The 17,719-nt window shown below is 40.2% G+C and overlaps 1 protein-coding gene across 3 annotated transcripts; it reads left to right on the top strand.

The window, feature by feature from the left end:
* Window positions 1-3,081: 3,081 nt before the first annotated feature.
* OCIAD2 (OCIA domain containing 2) lies at window positions 3,082-15,612 on the top strand. Of its 3 annotated transcripts, none has more exons than XR_013339886.1 (7): window positions 3,082-4,002; window positions 7,238-7,291; window positions 9,110-9,157; window positions 10,109-10,214; window positions 11,419-11,505; window positions 12,213-12,364; window positions 13,883-14,003. XR_013339886.1 is itself a non-coding variant. In XM_021528212.3 (7 exons), the coding sequence occupies exons 1-7, from the start codon at window positions 3,943-3,945 to the stop codon at window positions 13,899-13,901; spliced, it is 486 nt and encodes a 161-aa protein (XP_021383887.1). In that variant the 5' UTR covers window positions 3,082-3,942; the 3' UTR covers window positions 13,902-15,612. The 3 variants fall into 3 exon arrangements, 2 of the variants coding, with proteins under 2 accessions (XP_021383887.1, XP_021383802.1); XM_021528212.3 differs by lacking the exon at window positions 12,213-12,364 and adding an exon at window positions 6,343-6,437 and having other exon boundaries at window positions 7,221-7,291; window positions 13,883-15,612; XM_021528127.3 differs by lacking the exon at window positions 12,213-12,364 and having other exon boundaries at window positions 13,883-15,612.
* The last annotated feature ends 2,107 nt before the right edge of the window (window positions 15,613-17,719 follow it).

The following is a 17,719-nucleotide window of genomic DNA, read 5'->3' as shown; positions in this document are numbered from 1 at the left end:
CCAACCCTAATGATTCCGTGATTCTGTTACCTTCATTAACACATACCCTCGCTGAAACAGAGCTCTGAATTTCAGCGGGGAAATCCGAGGACGCTGAATTTCCTCGGCGCGCTCGCAGCTCTCGTACCGGAGCCGCGCCGGGGAGGGAGGAGCGCCCGCACGGCCCCGAGGGCGCGAGGAGCGGCGCCGAGGGCCGCCCGCTGTCCCTGCGCCCGGCGGCCGGCAGGCGGCGCTGCAGCCCGGCAGCCCGCGGCCCGGCCCGGCAGGCGCGGCTCGTGCGCTTCCGGGGCCGCCGGGCCGGGCCGGGCCGGGCCGGGCCGGGCCAGCCCAGCCCAGCCCAGCCCAGCCCAGCCCAGCCCAGCCCTGCCCAGCCCGGCCCAGCCCAGCCCAGCCCTGCCCATTCCGTTTGCTCCAGCGGCCCGCGCAAGGTAAGCGCGGTGAGGCCCGTGAGTGTCGGACTCGTCCTCTCCGCGCCGAGCGGCTCCGGTGTCAAGGCGGGGGAAAGGCGGGCCTGAGACGCGGCTTTCGACGGCCGGCCGCAGCCTGTTTTGCCGCTGCCTGTGTCTGTGCCTGTGTCTGCGCCTGTCTGTGCCTGTGTCTGTGCCTGTGTCTGTGCCTGTGTCTGTGCCTGTGTCTGTGCCTGTGTCTGCCTGTGTCTGCCTGTGTCTGTGCCTGTGTCTCTGCCTGTGTCTGTGCCTGTGTCTGCCTGTGTCTGTGCCTGTGTCTGCCTGTGTCTGCCTGTGTCTCTGCCTGTGTCTCTGCCTGTGTCTCTGCCTGTGTCTCTGCCTGTGTCTGCCTGTGTCTGTGCCTGTGTCTGCCTGTGCTGCCGCCCGGCGGCGCTGTCCCCCCTGAGGGGCTTGAGCGTGCCCAGAGAAGGGCAGCGGAGCTGCTGGAGGGTCTGGGGTACACGTCCTGCTAGGAGCGGCTGAGGGAGCCTCGGCTGTTCAGCCTGCAGAAAAGGATGTTCGGGGAGACTGCATCGCCCTCAGCAACCACCCGGAGGGAGGTTTAGCCTCCTCTCCCAGACCACTAATGGCAGGACAAGAGGACGTAGCCTCAAGCTGTGCTAGAGGAGGTTCAGGTTGAACATCAGGAGGAATTTCTTCACAGTAAGGGTGATTAGACATTGGAGTGGACGTGGCTGTGCCACGGTTCAGTTGACAAGATGGTGTTTGGTCATAGCTAGGACTCTGCGATCTTAGAGGCCTTTTCCAGCCGAATTGGTTCTGTGATTCGAGGAAAGAAATGGTCAGTGCTGGCCGGGCGTGCACTGCCCTGGGTGGGGGCACTGAGCCGCTGCTGCAGGGCTGGGCAGGCTTGGGGCATTCCCCAGCCCCGGCTCTCAGGCTGCTGGCAGCGACCTTTTCATTGACCACCCAGTGCAGCTACTCTGTAGACTCACCTCTCTTTTAAACTCGGGCTCTTATTTCAAAGAGCCAGTTCAGATAGGTGTGAAACATCATGTTGAGGCTTGTCATCTTCCATGGTCCTTGAAGTGCCTCTGAAATCTTTGATGTGTGGTGCCTGCTCTGGGCATCACAGCCCACTGCGTAGACCAGTAAATACATGCAATTTTGACTCCCCCTTTCTTCTCCGAAGTAGTCCTAGAAATTATGGGGGTCACTATTCCTATTCAGAAGGAGGCTTTTTATTGAAAACACAGTACATGAAGTTGGCAACTCTCATATTTGAAAACCTTACCCGTGTTCTTGCATAATATTTCTTTGTCATTCCATTAGAGGTATTCAAACTGTGAGATTTTTTCAGGAGCCTAAAATTAGCATTTTCTTCTCTAAATGAATAAATTACCTAGAACATTTCTTGTAAAAGATGAATACGTTTTTTTGACTATTTGATCCTTACAAATTGCATAGATTTAATCTTCTATTATATAGGCATTTCATTTAAACAGAATAATATAACTGGGAAATTCTTCCCAGAGTATACACTTAATTATTGCACTAAGAATTACATGTAAGGTTGAGAAAACAGTAATGAGTATTGCAGAAAATGATAAGAAATTTCATTTTTCCAGTACCTTAATGGAAATACAGTTATTTTTGGGGATAACAGTTGTCTTTGCAAGACACAAGGCCTTGAAATATTAGAACATTTTTACATTCCTCAGATAGGAGACAGCTTGTCTGCTAGGTATGAATATTAATAATTCAGTTACATAATATTTTGATGACATCAACTCTGTCTCTTTGTTTCATTCTTGCCAGTAGAGCTCTAAGCTTTCATCCCATGTGGGAGACGTACCATGAGGCTGCTTAAAGGGCTAAATATTTTTGGGGTTCTTCATTATGTTGAAGCAGTAGCATAGCTGAATAACTTGTAATTCAGGAGAAATGTGTACTTAGGACAACATAGGAGGCCCATGGCAAACTGCAAATAGTTATAATCTTTATTTATACCCATTCTTTTTCCTTCATTTTATTTTATTTATTTTCCTCCTGTGACTCAGCTGTTTTATTATCATGAAAAAGACAAGCTCTTTAAATCTGTTGCAGCATTTAGAAACTGTTTCCAGTGATTATTTTTATGCAGCCGTCTGCACAAGTGGGCTTTGTGAGTAGATAAGAATAAGAAAGCAGATAAGAAAAGAAAATTTGATTCATTCTTGATTGATACAAATCTCTTTAAAGTTTTATACATCTTTCTGATATTTTATGTCTTTTTTTGCATTAAGTGACAAGAGACTGATGAAAATAAATTGCTTTCAGATTGAGGAAGACAGTGTAGAGCTGTGAGTTTTCCTGATATAATATGGGTTTTCAAACTTACAGTTTTTCAAAGACACAGTGATCATTGTCATTTTGTGAGTGTCTGTGAATAAAGTGCAGATTGTTATGAATTCATTGCTTTATTTTAGTTTTTTTTTTTTACCAAGGGGTAGGAGAATATTTTGCTTCTATTGCTTAAAAAAGCTTTGGTGTCTGAATATCTAGTGTATATGAAGCAGATGTTGCTTAAACTTCATAGCTGTGTAACTGACCCCAAAATAAGTGCAGGAAGTGGTTTATACGGTAATATTATGAATGCAAAAAAACATTTAGGTCAGTAAATTGTTACATATCTTTTCTATTGAAATCACTTTAGCCTTGTTCAGTGCCACCATTCTCAGAAGGTACTTTTCAGAAAAGCAGAAGTGTCCTCTATGTTAATAAAGTGCCAGACCATGCAGCAAAGTGCTAGGTAAAAATCACAATTTATATTGTTTGAATTACTCTAGAAATAAATGAGTTTCCTTCTTGCTTTTCCCTAGCAGTGCAGCTCTCAAGCATGGAAAACTGCAACTCTAAAACACTTTGGAATCTATTTATTCTTTTGTGGGTTTTTTTTGGGTTTTTTTTTTTTTGTTTGTTTGTTTGTTTAATTTTTTTTTCTTTAAAGCATGTTTGTAACTGAATTTGGTTTCTGGAGATACAGATGCAGATGTAGTTTGTGACAGGCTTGCTTGGTGGGTCCCATGGAATCCAGGCTTCAGATGGTGGCAGTGAGGATAGAAGTTCTGGACAGCACACTAAAGAGGCTATTTCTTGGACCTGCAATACATTACAAAATTAGAAAGGTTTTCAGTTACTTGCTCATATTTATTTGCATTTCTTTATGATTATGCATACTATACTAGGTCATGATTCAGCATTTAATTGTAGTTACTGACTTACCTGTTTAAGTTACATACAACTCTGTGTTGCTGATAAGTGACAAATTTTGCTATAAATTGTGTATTAGGTGACTGGATGCTATGTGCTGTAAAAAACACACTCCTTTCAACCTGGTCATTTTTTTTCTAGATGAACTTAGGAATTGGGCTTAGGAATATCAGTATGATATCTTGACTTTTTACCTTTGTACCTAGCAGAAAGAGAGTAGCCAAGCATAAAAGGCATAGCTTCTGCTGAACAAGAGCAGTAGCAGACTACAAGGAAACAGGCAATGTCTTCTGAAACAGGTCAACAGGGAAGTCAGACACCTCCAATAAAACAACCTGTATGGGTAAGCTGGGTTTCCTCCCTTGTATTTCAGTGCTATTGCTATGAATAACAGATTTTGCCTCAGTTGCTCTTATTGAAGAGAGAAATGGCTTAAGTATAGATGAAGAGAGGAAAGGATGGTGTGTTATTTTTCCTGGTTCACTGTGCTCAGAGGGCTGGGAGTTGTGAATCTTGAGGCTCTGATTTATGCCCTGAGTTATGAGCTGGCATAGCTGTGGTGTCTGAGTACAAGTCCAGTACAACCTGAACCCATCAAGCTCTGCATGCACATGTTCAGAAGGGGAGAAGGGAACAGTACAGCACAAAATCTGGCCTACAGTTCTACAGAAGATGAGCATTCTCCTCTGACGGAGACATTTAGGAATTTAAATGTGATATGACTTTTTGCTAACCAGTCACTACCAGAGGGTAGCAATACTGGGCTGATCTGCAAGGAAGAGGCACAAGTGACAGCAGGGTGACAGGGGCTGGGGCCTCAGGTACATGATGCACAGTATCACAGTACCCAGAAAGAGGAGGAGAGCAGATCCAATGATGTTAACCAGGGTCAGCCCAGTCTGTTCAGTGATGGCCAGGCAAGTCTGATGCTAAGCTGCATGATCAGGTTAGCAAGGCAGGGTGAGGATCTCCATGTTATAGCTACAACACAGTTAAGGCAAGGGCCTGAGCTTATATAGAGCTCCTGAGCTGAAGGGCAGAGGCCCTGAGCAAAGTTTCTTGCTGTTTCCTCCGAGCTTTTCTGTTTTCTCAGCAGTCTAACTTGGTGTTACACAACTGTGCCATGGTAGAGCTGACTCTGAGGCCAAGCAGCTAAACAGCTGGCAGGGTGTGTATGGAGGCAGAAAGGTTGCAGAGCCTGTTGGTGCACTTAGGGCTCTGACATGCATTTCCTTATATTTCAGTCAGCCTGTTTGTATTTTACTGTATTTGCTATGACCTTGCTCTGAAACCAGTTTGAAGCAGTTCTCTATGATCTGGAGTGGAGCCAATTCTGTATTTTTTGCCCAGCACCACCATTAACTTTTGTGGGAGCAGTGCTTGAAGAAGGGCTGAGATATTAATTACCTATAATGTGAAATGTGTGGCTATGGCCAATAAATGCATTTCCTTATTATGGCTATAAAATCATGCATAAAAGGAGTCAGGCATAAAAGGAGATAGAAGAAGCAATGCCTTGGAAAAAAGAGTATATTCATCTATTACAGGATTCTATGATGCCTGGTTTTTCTTTCAAGAGTATGTACATTTGAAGATGATGTGTTTTTACAAAAAAAAGTTAAAATTTCAATTGATTTTAACTTAATGAAACTCTTTTCCCTTGGCTTTTCTTGCTGAGCACAATGTCACGGTATGGAATTGGAATATCCCTTGGGTCAGCCATCCCAGCTATGCCCCCTACCAAATTCTTCTACATCCCCAGGCAATTTGCTGGTGGGGCAGCTTGAGAAACATAAATGGCCCTGACTCTGTGTAAGGTCTACTCAGCAGTAATTAAATATCCCTGTATTGTAAAGACTGGTTTGGTCATAAATCCAAAACCTAGCACCATACCAGTTACTGTGGAGAAAATAAACTCATGTCCAGTCAAAACCAGTACACCCATTTATCTCAGATGTCTGATAACAACACTTCAAATGCTAACACTGAGTCTTTTCTTAAAGAAAGAAAAATAATCCTCATATGTTTACATGTCAATACCCTGGATAGTAGAATGCAAGGGAGAACACTGTCACTTTTTCCTCACAATCACAATGAGTGAAAAAAGAGCTACCTTCAAGAAGTCTGTTGGCAGCCTGATTTGTACTAGGGTGAAGCCAGTATGGTTGAGTTCAGTTAATGCCATGGATATATTTAAATTGCTCAGAGAGAAAGTTCTACTAGTGGGGAGTCTAGTCAAGTTTATGCTGACCTTCTTCTAAATACTTCCAAAGTCTGCTTTTATTGAACTTCAGTTGACTTCTTTACAGAGCAGAACTTGATTTTTGAAAACTGCCACTCTGCCTTTATTTCCTGTCATTTCTTCCTGGGAGACATAATGTAGATCATGAGAATGAAATGACTAACAGATATAAAAGAATATGCTTCCGGGGTAAATAGCAGCTGAGCAATTTTAGGAAAGTAAAGATCAACAAGATAAGTTCTTTAAACTTAAAACCTATGTAGTTTGTTCTGTATTGGTGTATCAAGATTTCATCACACTGCTAGCAACAGAATAAGGAGTTTTGCTTGAAGGTTTTTGTATTTTATTTGTTTTTTAAATAATTTATCTTCTTTAATTGATTAATTTTTTTTCTTCCTGTGCAATTAAATTCGGGAAACTAATCCAGGTTTATGCTTTCAGCCAATGTTATTTTGTCCCATGTCCCAAATTCAAGACAGAGAGATTGCAAGGATCATTAAAGAATGCAAACAGGAAAGTTTCTGGTACAGAGGAGAGTGATCCAAAGTCATTCTTACCACACTTATCACACATCAAGAATGACTTCTTGATGTATATTTGCAAAACTGTCTGCAAAATGCTTTTTTGTTGCAACACTGCTGTGGGTTAAATCTGTCATATTAAGTTAAGCGTTGTATTCTTAAAGGTTTAATTGAATTATTGGCATAATTGTTGTAGGTAAAGGTGGTTGGATTGAGGTCTTGTTTAATATGAACTTCAGCAGTTGGAGAGTTGGTTCTATTCTTGAAGTCCATTATAATAACCACCTTAGGAATGTTTTACTTTGTTACATACTTATCCTTGCCTTTGAATGGAAGGCTGGCATGTGTCTTTGATTTGTGAAATTCTAAGTATGTTAGGACAGCTAAAAAGATCAGTGCTTGGTGCTGTAGTGCCTTTACTTCCACCCTCTCAGTTTGTGTCTGAATTATGTATTTCCTGAATGGAGAAGATTGAAAAGGGTTTAAGCATTTTATTGGAGCTGCTGTCATAAAAAGTGTTGCAGTAGTTAGAGGAGATATTAAGAGTGAGGAAACTATTATTTAATAAATATATATACATTGCATTAGCTCCAGATGTTACAGCATGGCTGATGTCCGGCGCTGTAAGGATATCTTGACTTTTAAGAGAATGCAATCTGAAGGAGCAGATGTAATAGATTATTAAGACAGTAGGCAAAATGAATGTTTAGAAATAATGTGTTTAACATTAGAAACAGAAAACATTTAATGTGTAAGAGAGTATTTACCAAATACGTAGCAAATTTTGGCTGATAGCAGCTACTCTCTTTTTACAGCTCTTCCTTTATCTCTTGGGAGCATACTTGTCACCCAGGGGCTAATCTCAAAAGGTAAAGATAAAAAAATACATCATTAAAGTCCTGTTTTTCAAGATCAATATTCTTCTCACTCATTACTGTCATTGCTATAGTGATTTGATTATTATGTGTGCATTTCCCCAATCGTTCTTTTGCAAGAACATGAACTGAAAAGAGAATTTGCAAATCCAAAGACTGGTGGCTGGATTTTGTCACCATGCTCACATGTAGTTGAGCAGTCTTCGCTGGGGCAGCTCGCGGGGCAGAGCATTGTACAGCCCGAGCAGGGGCGTTAGAATCGGGTACTGGAGCTCTAACTGTTGTTCTGTTTGCAAATGCTGGCAATGTTTTGCCAGTGGCCATGTGTCAATATGACTACAGCTTTGGTGCAAAGGGACAAGGAGTACTGCCAAAGTGAGGAGACAGAGAGCTTTCTGTAGACATGGCTCACGATCTGCAGGCTAACACAAAAGAAAATTGTGTTCTGTTTATGTGGTGGATGAGCCTGGTTCTATGCCTGGCGCCTTCAGTTCCCCTGCTGGGGACCTTGACTGTGTATAAGGTTGATGTTGGTGTTGTGGGGAGAGAGTGAGGGGCATGCACCCTGAAGTCTGCTGAGCTATATCCCAAGAGGCTGATCCCTACTGCATCCTTGATCTATGTGCTTGTAGGGAGACAGGGAGGGAAGGAGTAAGAGTGCATCAGAGAAGGATTACACATTGGAAAAAGGATGAGCAGTAATAGGAAGGGCACCTGGGCTGTCTCTGTAGCTAACATGCCAGCCTCTAGCACCAGGTACTCTTCTCAGTTTCTGTTCATTGTACTTGGATGTTTCTGATCAGCTGTGAAATAGCAAATGCACTTAGTAAATAATCATTACTGTGTGTCAACAGTTGGAGGGGGGTGATTAGAAACAAACAACATTTTGTTCCTCCCTCCCTAGAGAGACCCAGTATAAAATTGCATAGATCACAGTGGGCAAAGGCCCTTGTGCTTAGCATAGGCTGAATACTTCTCTGTCTAAATACTTTCTTCTGATGGCTGCACACAGTACCCTGCCTCTAGAAGATGCTGGAGCTTCTAAGCCTCATTATTACTGTCTGAATGCATGTAACAGTGCAACCAGTGTTTACTTTCCTTCCCTTTGCCTCTGTAATCTTGCTGTGTGGAACCCTCCTCCACAGCATGGCATTCCTCTGGCAGACACAGAGTTCTCAGAGGAATACTGTTTTCACCTCCTGAGATTAACTGGGGGAATGTGGATTTTGGTGGAAAAGCTAAAGATAATTTTTTGTTTTTCTTGTTTAGCACACTGTGCTCTCCTCTTAAAGGCCAAAATGTGTGATCTTTCCTCTCCAGAGGAGAGGGCTAGATACAAGTGGTACAGTTTTAATTGATAGCGACAGAAAGCTACCAAAGAGCAGTTTCATCCTACTTATCACAGCACAAGGAGCTGGACCCTGTGTAAGAGATTTAATTTTGCTCTTTTATGTGCAGGGTTGGTTTTGCTGAAACATAAGCCACTATCACTTCCTCTGCAGTGCTGCAGGTGTCACCAGTGGCTGATGTGCTGCTTTCATGTTGGCTTACACTCTGAACTCCTGCCTGAGCTGAATCCTGCAAAATCCAGATTCTCTTCCTCCTATGACTCTAGGACTGCTCCAAAACACATGCACTAAGAACTAGTGGAATAGAAACTGCCCTGATGTACTGAAATCTGAGTTAGTGGACTTCATACCATCCTCACCTTACCTTAAGAAATGCAAAATCTGTAGGAAAATTAGTGCTGGTTTTGAGTGCTGGTGAGTTTCTCAAGTGAATATGCTTTCTGACTATTTCCTTTTATTGTAGGCATTTTCTCAGCAAGCCTAAGATTTGGTCCATACCCCAAGATGGCAAGTAAGCTGTGCCCGATCTAAAAGAAAAAATTCCAAAATCTTCTTTTTTTGCAATTTCTATGTTAACCCAGCAGATTAGAAAATCAGATTTCTGATGTGTTTAAGAATAAATGTATGAAACTAGATTTTTCTAATGTAAATATTTTCAGTAGCAGCTTATATTTATGTAATGCAGTCTTTCATATTGGTATAAAGTAGTCTCCACTTTGTTTTATAAATTATGTCAGCTCATTGATCAGCTGTGCTTGGCAGATTGCACAATTTGTGATATCACAATGTCACAATACTATAATATATAAAATAGTATGGTCCTTTTCTTGTGTTTGCTTGATTGATCTCAACTGTCTAATTCAGAACCATGGATTGATAAAGAAAACAGTAGAAGCACAGAAACTGTACTGTACAGTTAGGTGGCTCGTAAATGACAAGAATTTAAATAGATTCCCTCTCCAGCAGAAATTCACCAGGAAATCAAGGACATTGAAGTAGTCTTTTATTCTGATTCTACGGAGTGAAAGCCATAGTGCAAGAGTATGGCAGGCTGATGTTCTAGCTTCTTGGAAGGCCAGAGAAGTTGGTGTTAAAAGTGTGATCATTAGAAGTAAACCATGGTGTGCAATCAAAGGCAAGAACTATTAGTGCTGACATTGTGAATTTATTTTATTTTTTATTATCTGGTCCTTTAAATATGATCTTCTTTTCCTGTATGCAGGAATATTTTATCCTTTTTCTGTATCAATTATTTTGGACCAGTTGTTCTCTCTCATGATAGGTAACCAGTTTTCAGTAGTTAATGAATTCGCCCTTGTAAACCCTGTATAACTTCAAATGTGTTTGTAACATGTTCTGAGAAGATGTGGTACAGAATTTGTTATATTATTAAAGTGGATCTTATAGCACACTCCTGATTTTAGCTGTTGTACTAACAATGTTTTGTTATCTGTCTCTATAGTTGCCGGTGTCTTGGGTTTTGCCATTGGAAGAATGTTATACATAGGAGAATGCCAGAAAAAGTTTCAGAAAATTGGTATTGCACCATTTGGTCCACAACAAAAAAGGTCTGTGCTGATTTAAATTATTAAGCCTAGATCAAAATAGTCTAAAACACACTAAAAATTATATGCAACAAAACTATGAATTTAAATTCTGTGATTAGATCCTGAAGTACTAGTTATAGTCTTGGACTATATTGCAGTATTAGAAACTATTACACATTCTTCAGAAAATACAAATTAAACTCATTGTAATACCTGTTACTAGGATATCCATTATTTAAATGAAATTATTGTACTTTTAGCTGTGATGTGACTCATTCTCTTTTCATCTAGTATCATACTGCTAAGATTGTCCATGTTATCACTTTGATCCTTTAAGTCTTCCTTTGGAACATACCTCAGGCCAAATATGCTACATATTTTTTTATAATGTTCTCATATTTTAACAACAATGTCAATCTCAGCCAATATTCCAAGCCTTCCTCTCATCTATGGCTTTGCCCAGCCTCATGCTGTCATGCCAAACCATGAAGAGCACAAACTGAGGGGGTGCTTTTTCCACCTTGCACTTCTAACCATAGAATAAAGCTCAGTGGTTGACTTCTGTCACCTGGTGCCTCCATGTTTTATTGATTGTTTTCTCAACTTCACATAAAGTACTCCTTCACATCAAATCAGACTCTGACTTCCTTCCCAGCTCCTCCTTCAGCTGCCTGTTATGCTCTCCATTCTCAATATCACATTTGGTATAAAACTTTCGCTCACAGAACACATTTCCAAAAATCCTATCAAAAAAAATCATTCTCCTTTGTCTTTCCACATCTTTCCCTGAGACCAGCATGAGACCATTTTACGCCAATAAAAGTACCTGACTGATAATGGGAAGTTTCTTCATGGTTCATCTATTTCTCTACTTGTATTCTTCCCCCACATAACAAAGTATGTACTTGGTATTGCACAAAATGTTATACACCTTACTCCTAGCTTGGTTTGCTCATAGGTACAATGGCAAGGACTGTCTTTTGCTGCTTAGAAAATCCTGTTTTATATTGGCAATTGCTAGAAGGAGTACTTAATATTAATTAATGGGCACTTATTGGCTGAGACATTTAGATGTCATATTTTGCAGTTTATTTCCCATATTACAAAATTGGAGAATATCGGCAAGAGACTACTTCTTCAAGAACTTTTGTCATCAAGCTTTATGGTTGTATTAGAAAAAATCCAGCAAAATTCTACAATGTGTTATTTGCTTTCAATATTGTAGGAAGTGTCATCATACTTGCAAAGAATGCAAAGCAAAATTGGGATCAAATGAGAGAGAAGGTTCAAGTCTTCAGCAACTTAGTGCCAGGTAAGCAACCTTGTAATTAAAAAAAAAAAAAATCATGTTTTTTTCCATGGTGAATGGTATTCTTCTTTTGAACAATATAGTGCAAATCACAGATTTTAACAATGGATCAAAGTCCAAGCATTACTCAAGGAGATATTCTGTATTTGTAATTCCTGATTAATTTTGTTTCTTAATTTTTACCTTACATATCTTTATCGTTCATGCTAATTTGAAATCTCCCATCTCTGAGGAATTTTTTCTTTAACTGTAGTTGAGTATTGATGATTAACTTAAGTGGAATTAATTTGGATTGACTGTATTAAAACAAATACAACTCCTTTCAATTTCTAGCTTGTTTTACTTAAGAATCAAATAATTATGGATTTTGTTGATATTTAAAAACGCATTGAAATATTCAGAACTAAAAGCAGACACGGCTGGGTGTGGGTCTTTTGCATTCAGTCCTACAATTTGGCTAGGGCCTTAGTGGGGTATTGTAATAGTGGTGCAACAGCAGTCTGCTGTGGTGGGGCAGGGAACATGGTTCATGTGGTGTTCTCACCCTAGAAAGGGGGAAGTTCCCTCTGTGGAAAAGGAGGTTTTACAGGGTAGAAGGTAGGCAAGTGTTTAAAAGGACTTGCACGCTATGAAAAACAGGCCAGCAGCTGGGTTTTTTAAGAATGTTTCACACTGTCTGCTTGTGGTAAACTGGCCTACATTTCTCACAGGCGGGAGAATGTGTGAAAGTGTTTGCAAATAGCTTGGCTGACTGCAAGAGAGAAGAGCAGAGGGCCTGTTTGAAACCCTGCCATTGGAGCTTGTACAGCTAAGAACAGAAGTCTGACACAGAAATTGTTGGATTGAGTTTAGCATATATAAGGTAAAAATTTAGACAAGGATATTGGTAATGGTCCCTTTCTTATTCCAAAGAGCATGCCCACAGACAGTCTGTAAGGAGGAATATCCTACAGAAGCTGTTTACTTGCCTAGAAGAGAGATTTTGATGGACTTTTAATATGCAACAATACATTGTGGCAATGAGTTTTCTGAGTCCATGAAGCAGCCATTAGAATAAAGTCCTGATTTTAATCAGCTTTGCCACTGGTTCAGCATTTTATATCAAATGTTGCAAATGCTCATCCACTAGCAGAAAATGCACTTTGGCTTAGGCTCACCTAATAGGGTTGTGCCAAAAGAAGCAGTGCTTCTCTTGTGCCAGCTATACGGATCATGAAGTGACCTGGCCCTCCAGGCCAGCTCTCTGCTCTAATTTGGTATGAGGACAGGGATAAAAAAATTCCCCCAAAACTTTCTGGAGGGTTTCTTGCTAGTGCCAGTATGAAGGAGGGAGTGAGCCAGACTTAGATAACTCTGAATAAATAAGACTCTAAATCCATTAGCACCTATGAGCTTAATTAACCTCTTGCAATACTTTGTTGATTAACTGCTTTTGAAGATTTTGTCTTAAATAAATGCTTACATAGGCTCACTTATTTCAAATAAGGACTCCAAAGCATATTTGAGAATGGTCATTTACTAGCAATTACCTGTGTAGAGGAATCAAATATTTATTATGGAATTTATCTCTGCTGTTTGTCAGAGCTGCCGCTTGCTGAACTTTCAATCCGAACACATTTTATTTTTCAGCCTTTCTCTGTGAGCTGACAATATTTTTTCTGGTGTGCGAATACCAATTAGCTTTTAGATAAATTTCAAATGTTCTGAAATACAAAGGAGACTTGCAGCTTTTTGAGGGGAAGAACACAGGATACCACAGGCCTCTCTCCTTGTTTTCTTCCTGTAATGGGTCCTGAAATTTCTGCTGTGGAGCTTGTTCCCTGCTCCAGCTCACATGTTCATCAAAGACCTTGATTGCTCCACATTTTGCCAGCAGCTTAGATCTTGTCTGGTTTTTAAAAGGGCTTGAAAGCTTAGTCAGAAAATCAGTATGAAAACTGATGTAGGTGTATTTCTTTCAAGCTTTAATTGATGTAATGAAAAAGCCATTACATTTGGACCAGTGTAGTATTTTGATGGACAGGTTTTAAAAACTTAGGAAAAGAAGTACTGTAAGCATTATGTTGTTTTCTCTGTTGTTAAACCTCTTCTGTGTTTCAATAAAAATTCTTAATTTAGCATGCTGTGCTCTGAAAATATGCAGAGCCCCTGCTGAGCACATTTTGCTACTATCCATGCGAAGCATATGGTGCAAGCACTAGTAGTACCTGGGAAGACCACTCAGATAAAATTGTATTCATGTTTAGGAGTCCAAAGGTAATGTATTTTATCCTCAGGGGCTCTGGAATGTTCTCAGAGAAATCCCCAAGAAGCTCTACATTTCACATTGAGAGCAAGGTGGCACTCATGTAAATAACAGGTCATTTTATTCTGTTTACAGAAGTGGTGAACATGATTAAAACTTTATGGACCATCTTCTTTCAAGGCACTTTCCTGTAGCCTAGAAATAATAATTTTGTGATTCTGTCTCTTAGATTTGGTATAAATTGACTTATTTGAAATAGTTGCATATTGTTACAAAGTTCTGTTTGTACAAAATACCAGTGTTTTGAAATGCACTTTTTGAAATACACTCCTCTCTTTCCAGCACATACTGGTTTATTTACCTCTCTTTAATGCAATTTAGCTCTTAGTGCTGATAAATTACATTTGTCTGTTGTATTTAGATGCTAGCAATGCTTTGTGTAACAGACAAAGTGGTTTATGTTGGAATGTTCGTCTCTGTCAAACAGAAAAGGTGTGAGGATGTTTAAATGGTTTGCACAATGAAGCAGCTATCCAGTCTCTGAGCTGACCCCTTGGTTATGGAGTACTTTAAGAGTACCAAATTCAGGGTATTGTCAGACTGCAGTTACTGTGCTGAACCAACTTCCCATAAGCCAGTTTTACACAAAGGGCCGCTTTGCCAGGGGTACCAAAATCATGAACAAGAACACACAATATTTTGGAACAATTTATGGTTGCATAAAATCTGAGGCCACCAGATGCTGAGAAAACCCCAGATCTAGATGGCACATGATCTCTACAAACAGCAGGACACACAGTCTTCCATGAAACATCTCAGCAAATCAAAAGGAGGCACTTCCCCTAAACACAGTGATGGCTTTCATATGGAAAGAAATGCAGCTACTGAAAGTTTGGGCTTCGCTGTCGATGAAGACTGTCTTCTGTGGGCTTTTTCTGTTTGCTTGTATATGATGCCTGTGGTTAGTGCTCCTCTTTTGAACTAGCTTCTGTGGGCATCTTTACTTCGACACAAAGAAATTCTGCAAGCAAAATATATAGCGTGGAAAAGTATAATGTAACTATTAATTGGTTAGTGAACAGAAAAGAGATTCTGGATTTGACAAAGTGATTAGACTGAATACTCAACTTCCTAATAAAGCACTTGGATAGCCTTTCCTAGTCAAGCAAGAGGGCTTTCAAGCCACCAGGCAAAAGGGGAAGGATTAGACTGACTGGCCTCCCTGTTCTTTTTTTTACTATAAGATTTTATACTTTTCTACTTGGTGTTTAGCCTCTTGAATTCTTCAGCTACTAAGAACCCCAGTCTCAAGAGGGCTTCAATTTTACACTTGTTAGTTTTATATGGTATTTTTGCAGTGTTTTCAATGGCAGTCAGGGATACACAGCAGTGCTGTGTCACAGCTGCTGCTGTGTACAGGCAGGTGAGCCTTGGAGAGCCTTCCACGGGGCCTCCAGGGAGAAGGGCTTACACAACCACTGAGAAGGCAACCTCCTTTGTGAAAATCATGTGTTGTCATGGGTGTGCTGTGATAGCCACCAAAACTTGTATGGTAACATGTCTGAGCTACTTCCCCTTCATCTGTCATCTGCTGTCAGGATAACAGCCAGAAGCTGCACCAGGGTTAGTCGTGCCTGGATTATCTGAGGGAAGCCATTACATCCAGGTGACGTCAAGGAGGGCAATGCCTGTGACAGACCTTGCATGTTAGACTTCGAGGCTGTTCTTGTGGTCAGTGTTACCTCTTGGGATTACAACTTAGCTGCTGGACATTGCTTTACATGTAATTTTGTATTTTTTACATGTAATTTTTGTATTTTTTACTTTTGATTATTTTTCTGTAATAAATATACTGATGTATAAAATTTCTTGTCTCCTTTTTTTCTAACTTTGTTTCCATACTTTGCAAAAGGCTGAATACCTAATTGTGTTGATCCCAGTTCATGAGTTATTGCGACACAGGTATGAAAAAAGGAAATTTGTGAATAAGATGTATTAGCACTAAATTTATGCATATCAAAGGAAAAATGAGCACAGCTAATGGGCAAACTCTTCTTTCAAAAGTCGTTAAAAGCAGCTGGTTTTTAGTAATTATGTGCAGTGGAATGAGCTAATCTTTGTTTAGCCATTGCCATTGCTATTGTGCATTCCATACAAGCAGGTTAAATTTATGTTTAATTGAAGCAGAAGGTGAATACATTGAATTTAGGGGTGAAAAAAATAGGGAAAGATTTGAAGTAATCAGTTTCTTCTTTAATAAGAGAGGAAGAGGTCTCTAGGAGGGAAAGCATTTGACCTTGCAAAGGTAAACGAAACTTTTCTTAGTGTTTTCTTACACTGATAACAGGCTTCACATCCCCCACTTGACAGAAGATGTTATAAAAAGGCCAAAAAATCCAATGAACTTACACAGCTTCCTGTGAGTCATTTGAATCTGGAAAGTTGAACTTTTCTTCACTCAGAGACAAGGGAGTTGAACTGTGTGCTTAGGCATATCACAGCTTAGGTGAAGTCCACGTAGTTGTTAAAATCAGGAAACAAAATACCTCCTTCAGCTGTGATACATACAGAGTGGATAGCTGTGTATAAGCCTCTGTGCACTTACGAAATTATGGCTAGAAAAAGGGTGCAAGAGGAAAACTACAGTGACATTATCCTCAAACAACTGCAAAGACTGCTTATCTTTGTGGATTTTTATATTAGCTGTTGGCATTCGTTTTACAAATATGGTATCTGCTCCAAATTTTAAAAAAGGGGTTTTAGAAGAGAAAGCAATTGTAGGTTGAAAACAGCACATTCCTGTTTAAATCCTTAGTAGGTGGACTCTAGGGAAGCCAGCTGTCTATAATTCTATATCTGGGAATGAAAGGGACATGAAAGCTCACTATCCAGGTTTTCATAAATCCCACCAGAAACAAGATTTTCTTATTTTATTGTATTTTTAGAGAAGAATGAGTGAATAGGGCATGCTATGCAACAACAGGTAATAGAAGGGGGAGAGCTCTGGAGTGAACTGGTAAGAAGAGAGTAGGTTCTGGGGCAGGATTTACAACAGGAGCATGCTGGACCAGGCTCTGTGGGAAATACAGAGTGGCAGCAACACTAACTTGGGAGCAGCAGCCCTTTCCTCATGTCCATTTCTACCAGTGGAAGAGCTGCTGGTAATTTGTCCCACTCACCCAACTTGTTTTTGGCATCACACACAAAAAACCCATTTGAGAGGACAACTTCTATTGCAGTAGTTCCACATCCTTGAAATACTAAGAATTTTTACATTGTATGAGTATGGAGAGTTATTTGTTTTGTTTGTTTGTTCATTTTCCTAGTAAATCCCTCAAAAAAAATAAGGTTCTCCAGGAAATAAATGAGACTTCTCAACGCCTTTTAAAATATAGAATGCCTCAGAAGGCATTTGGGGATGTGTTGGGGGCATCTGGTCAACATTTTAACGGATACTCTGCCAAAGGAAAACACATGTATTTCTTGATGATGAAATTATAGACCTAGGAAAAAAATCTTCATGTTAGAGGCTGACTAATAAGCTTCATAGTAATGCAGAAAAATATTAACTGCATCACACAATTGGTTTTAAATTACTCTGACTTTTTCAGTACAGGGACCTGGCAGTCATTTTGAGTAGTTACAAGACTACATAGGATCAGTGGTCTCTGACAGCCAAAAGGCAAGTAGAACATTAACAATTCCCAGCAAAAAAATAGATTTAGACTACAGAGCACTTCTATGGCGTGCCCTCATTTTGAATATTATGGTGCTTCCAATGCATCTCAGAACCTGTACAACACAGAGACAGAAACAGGAGAAATAAAAATTAAAGTAAAAAAGAATGATCAGAAATACAAAGTGATTTCATCACAAGAGATTATGTAACTCGCTTTCCAGGCTGAAAACATCTCCAGGTGAGGAATACCATGTCTAAAAGAGTGAAAGATGAATAGGGAGCAAATAATTGCT

The sequence above is a fragment of the Lonchura striata genome, chromosome 4 (genome assembly GCF_046129695.1).
Source record: "Lonchura striata isolate bLonStr1 chromosome 4, bLonStr1.mat, whole genome shotgun sequence".
Lineage (NCBI taxonomy): Eukaryota > Metazoa > Chordata > Aves > Passeriformes > Estrildidae > Lonchura > Lonchura striata.
Note: the sequence above shows the minus strand (reverse complement) of the source record. Positions and strands in the feature narration are given on the sequence as shown.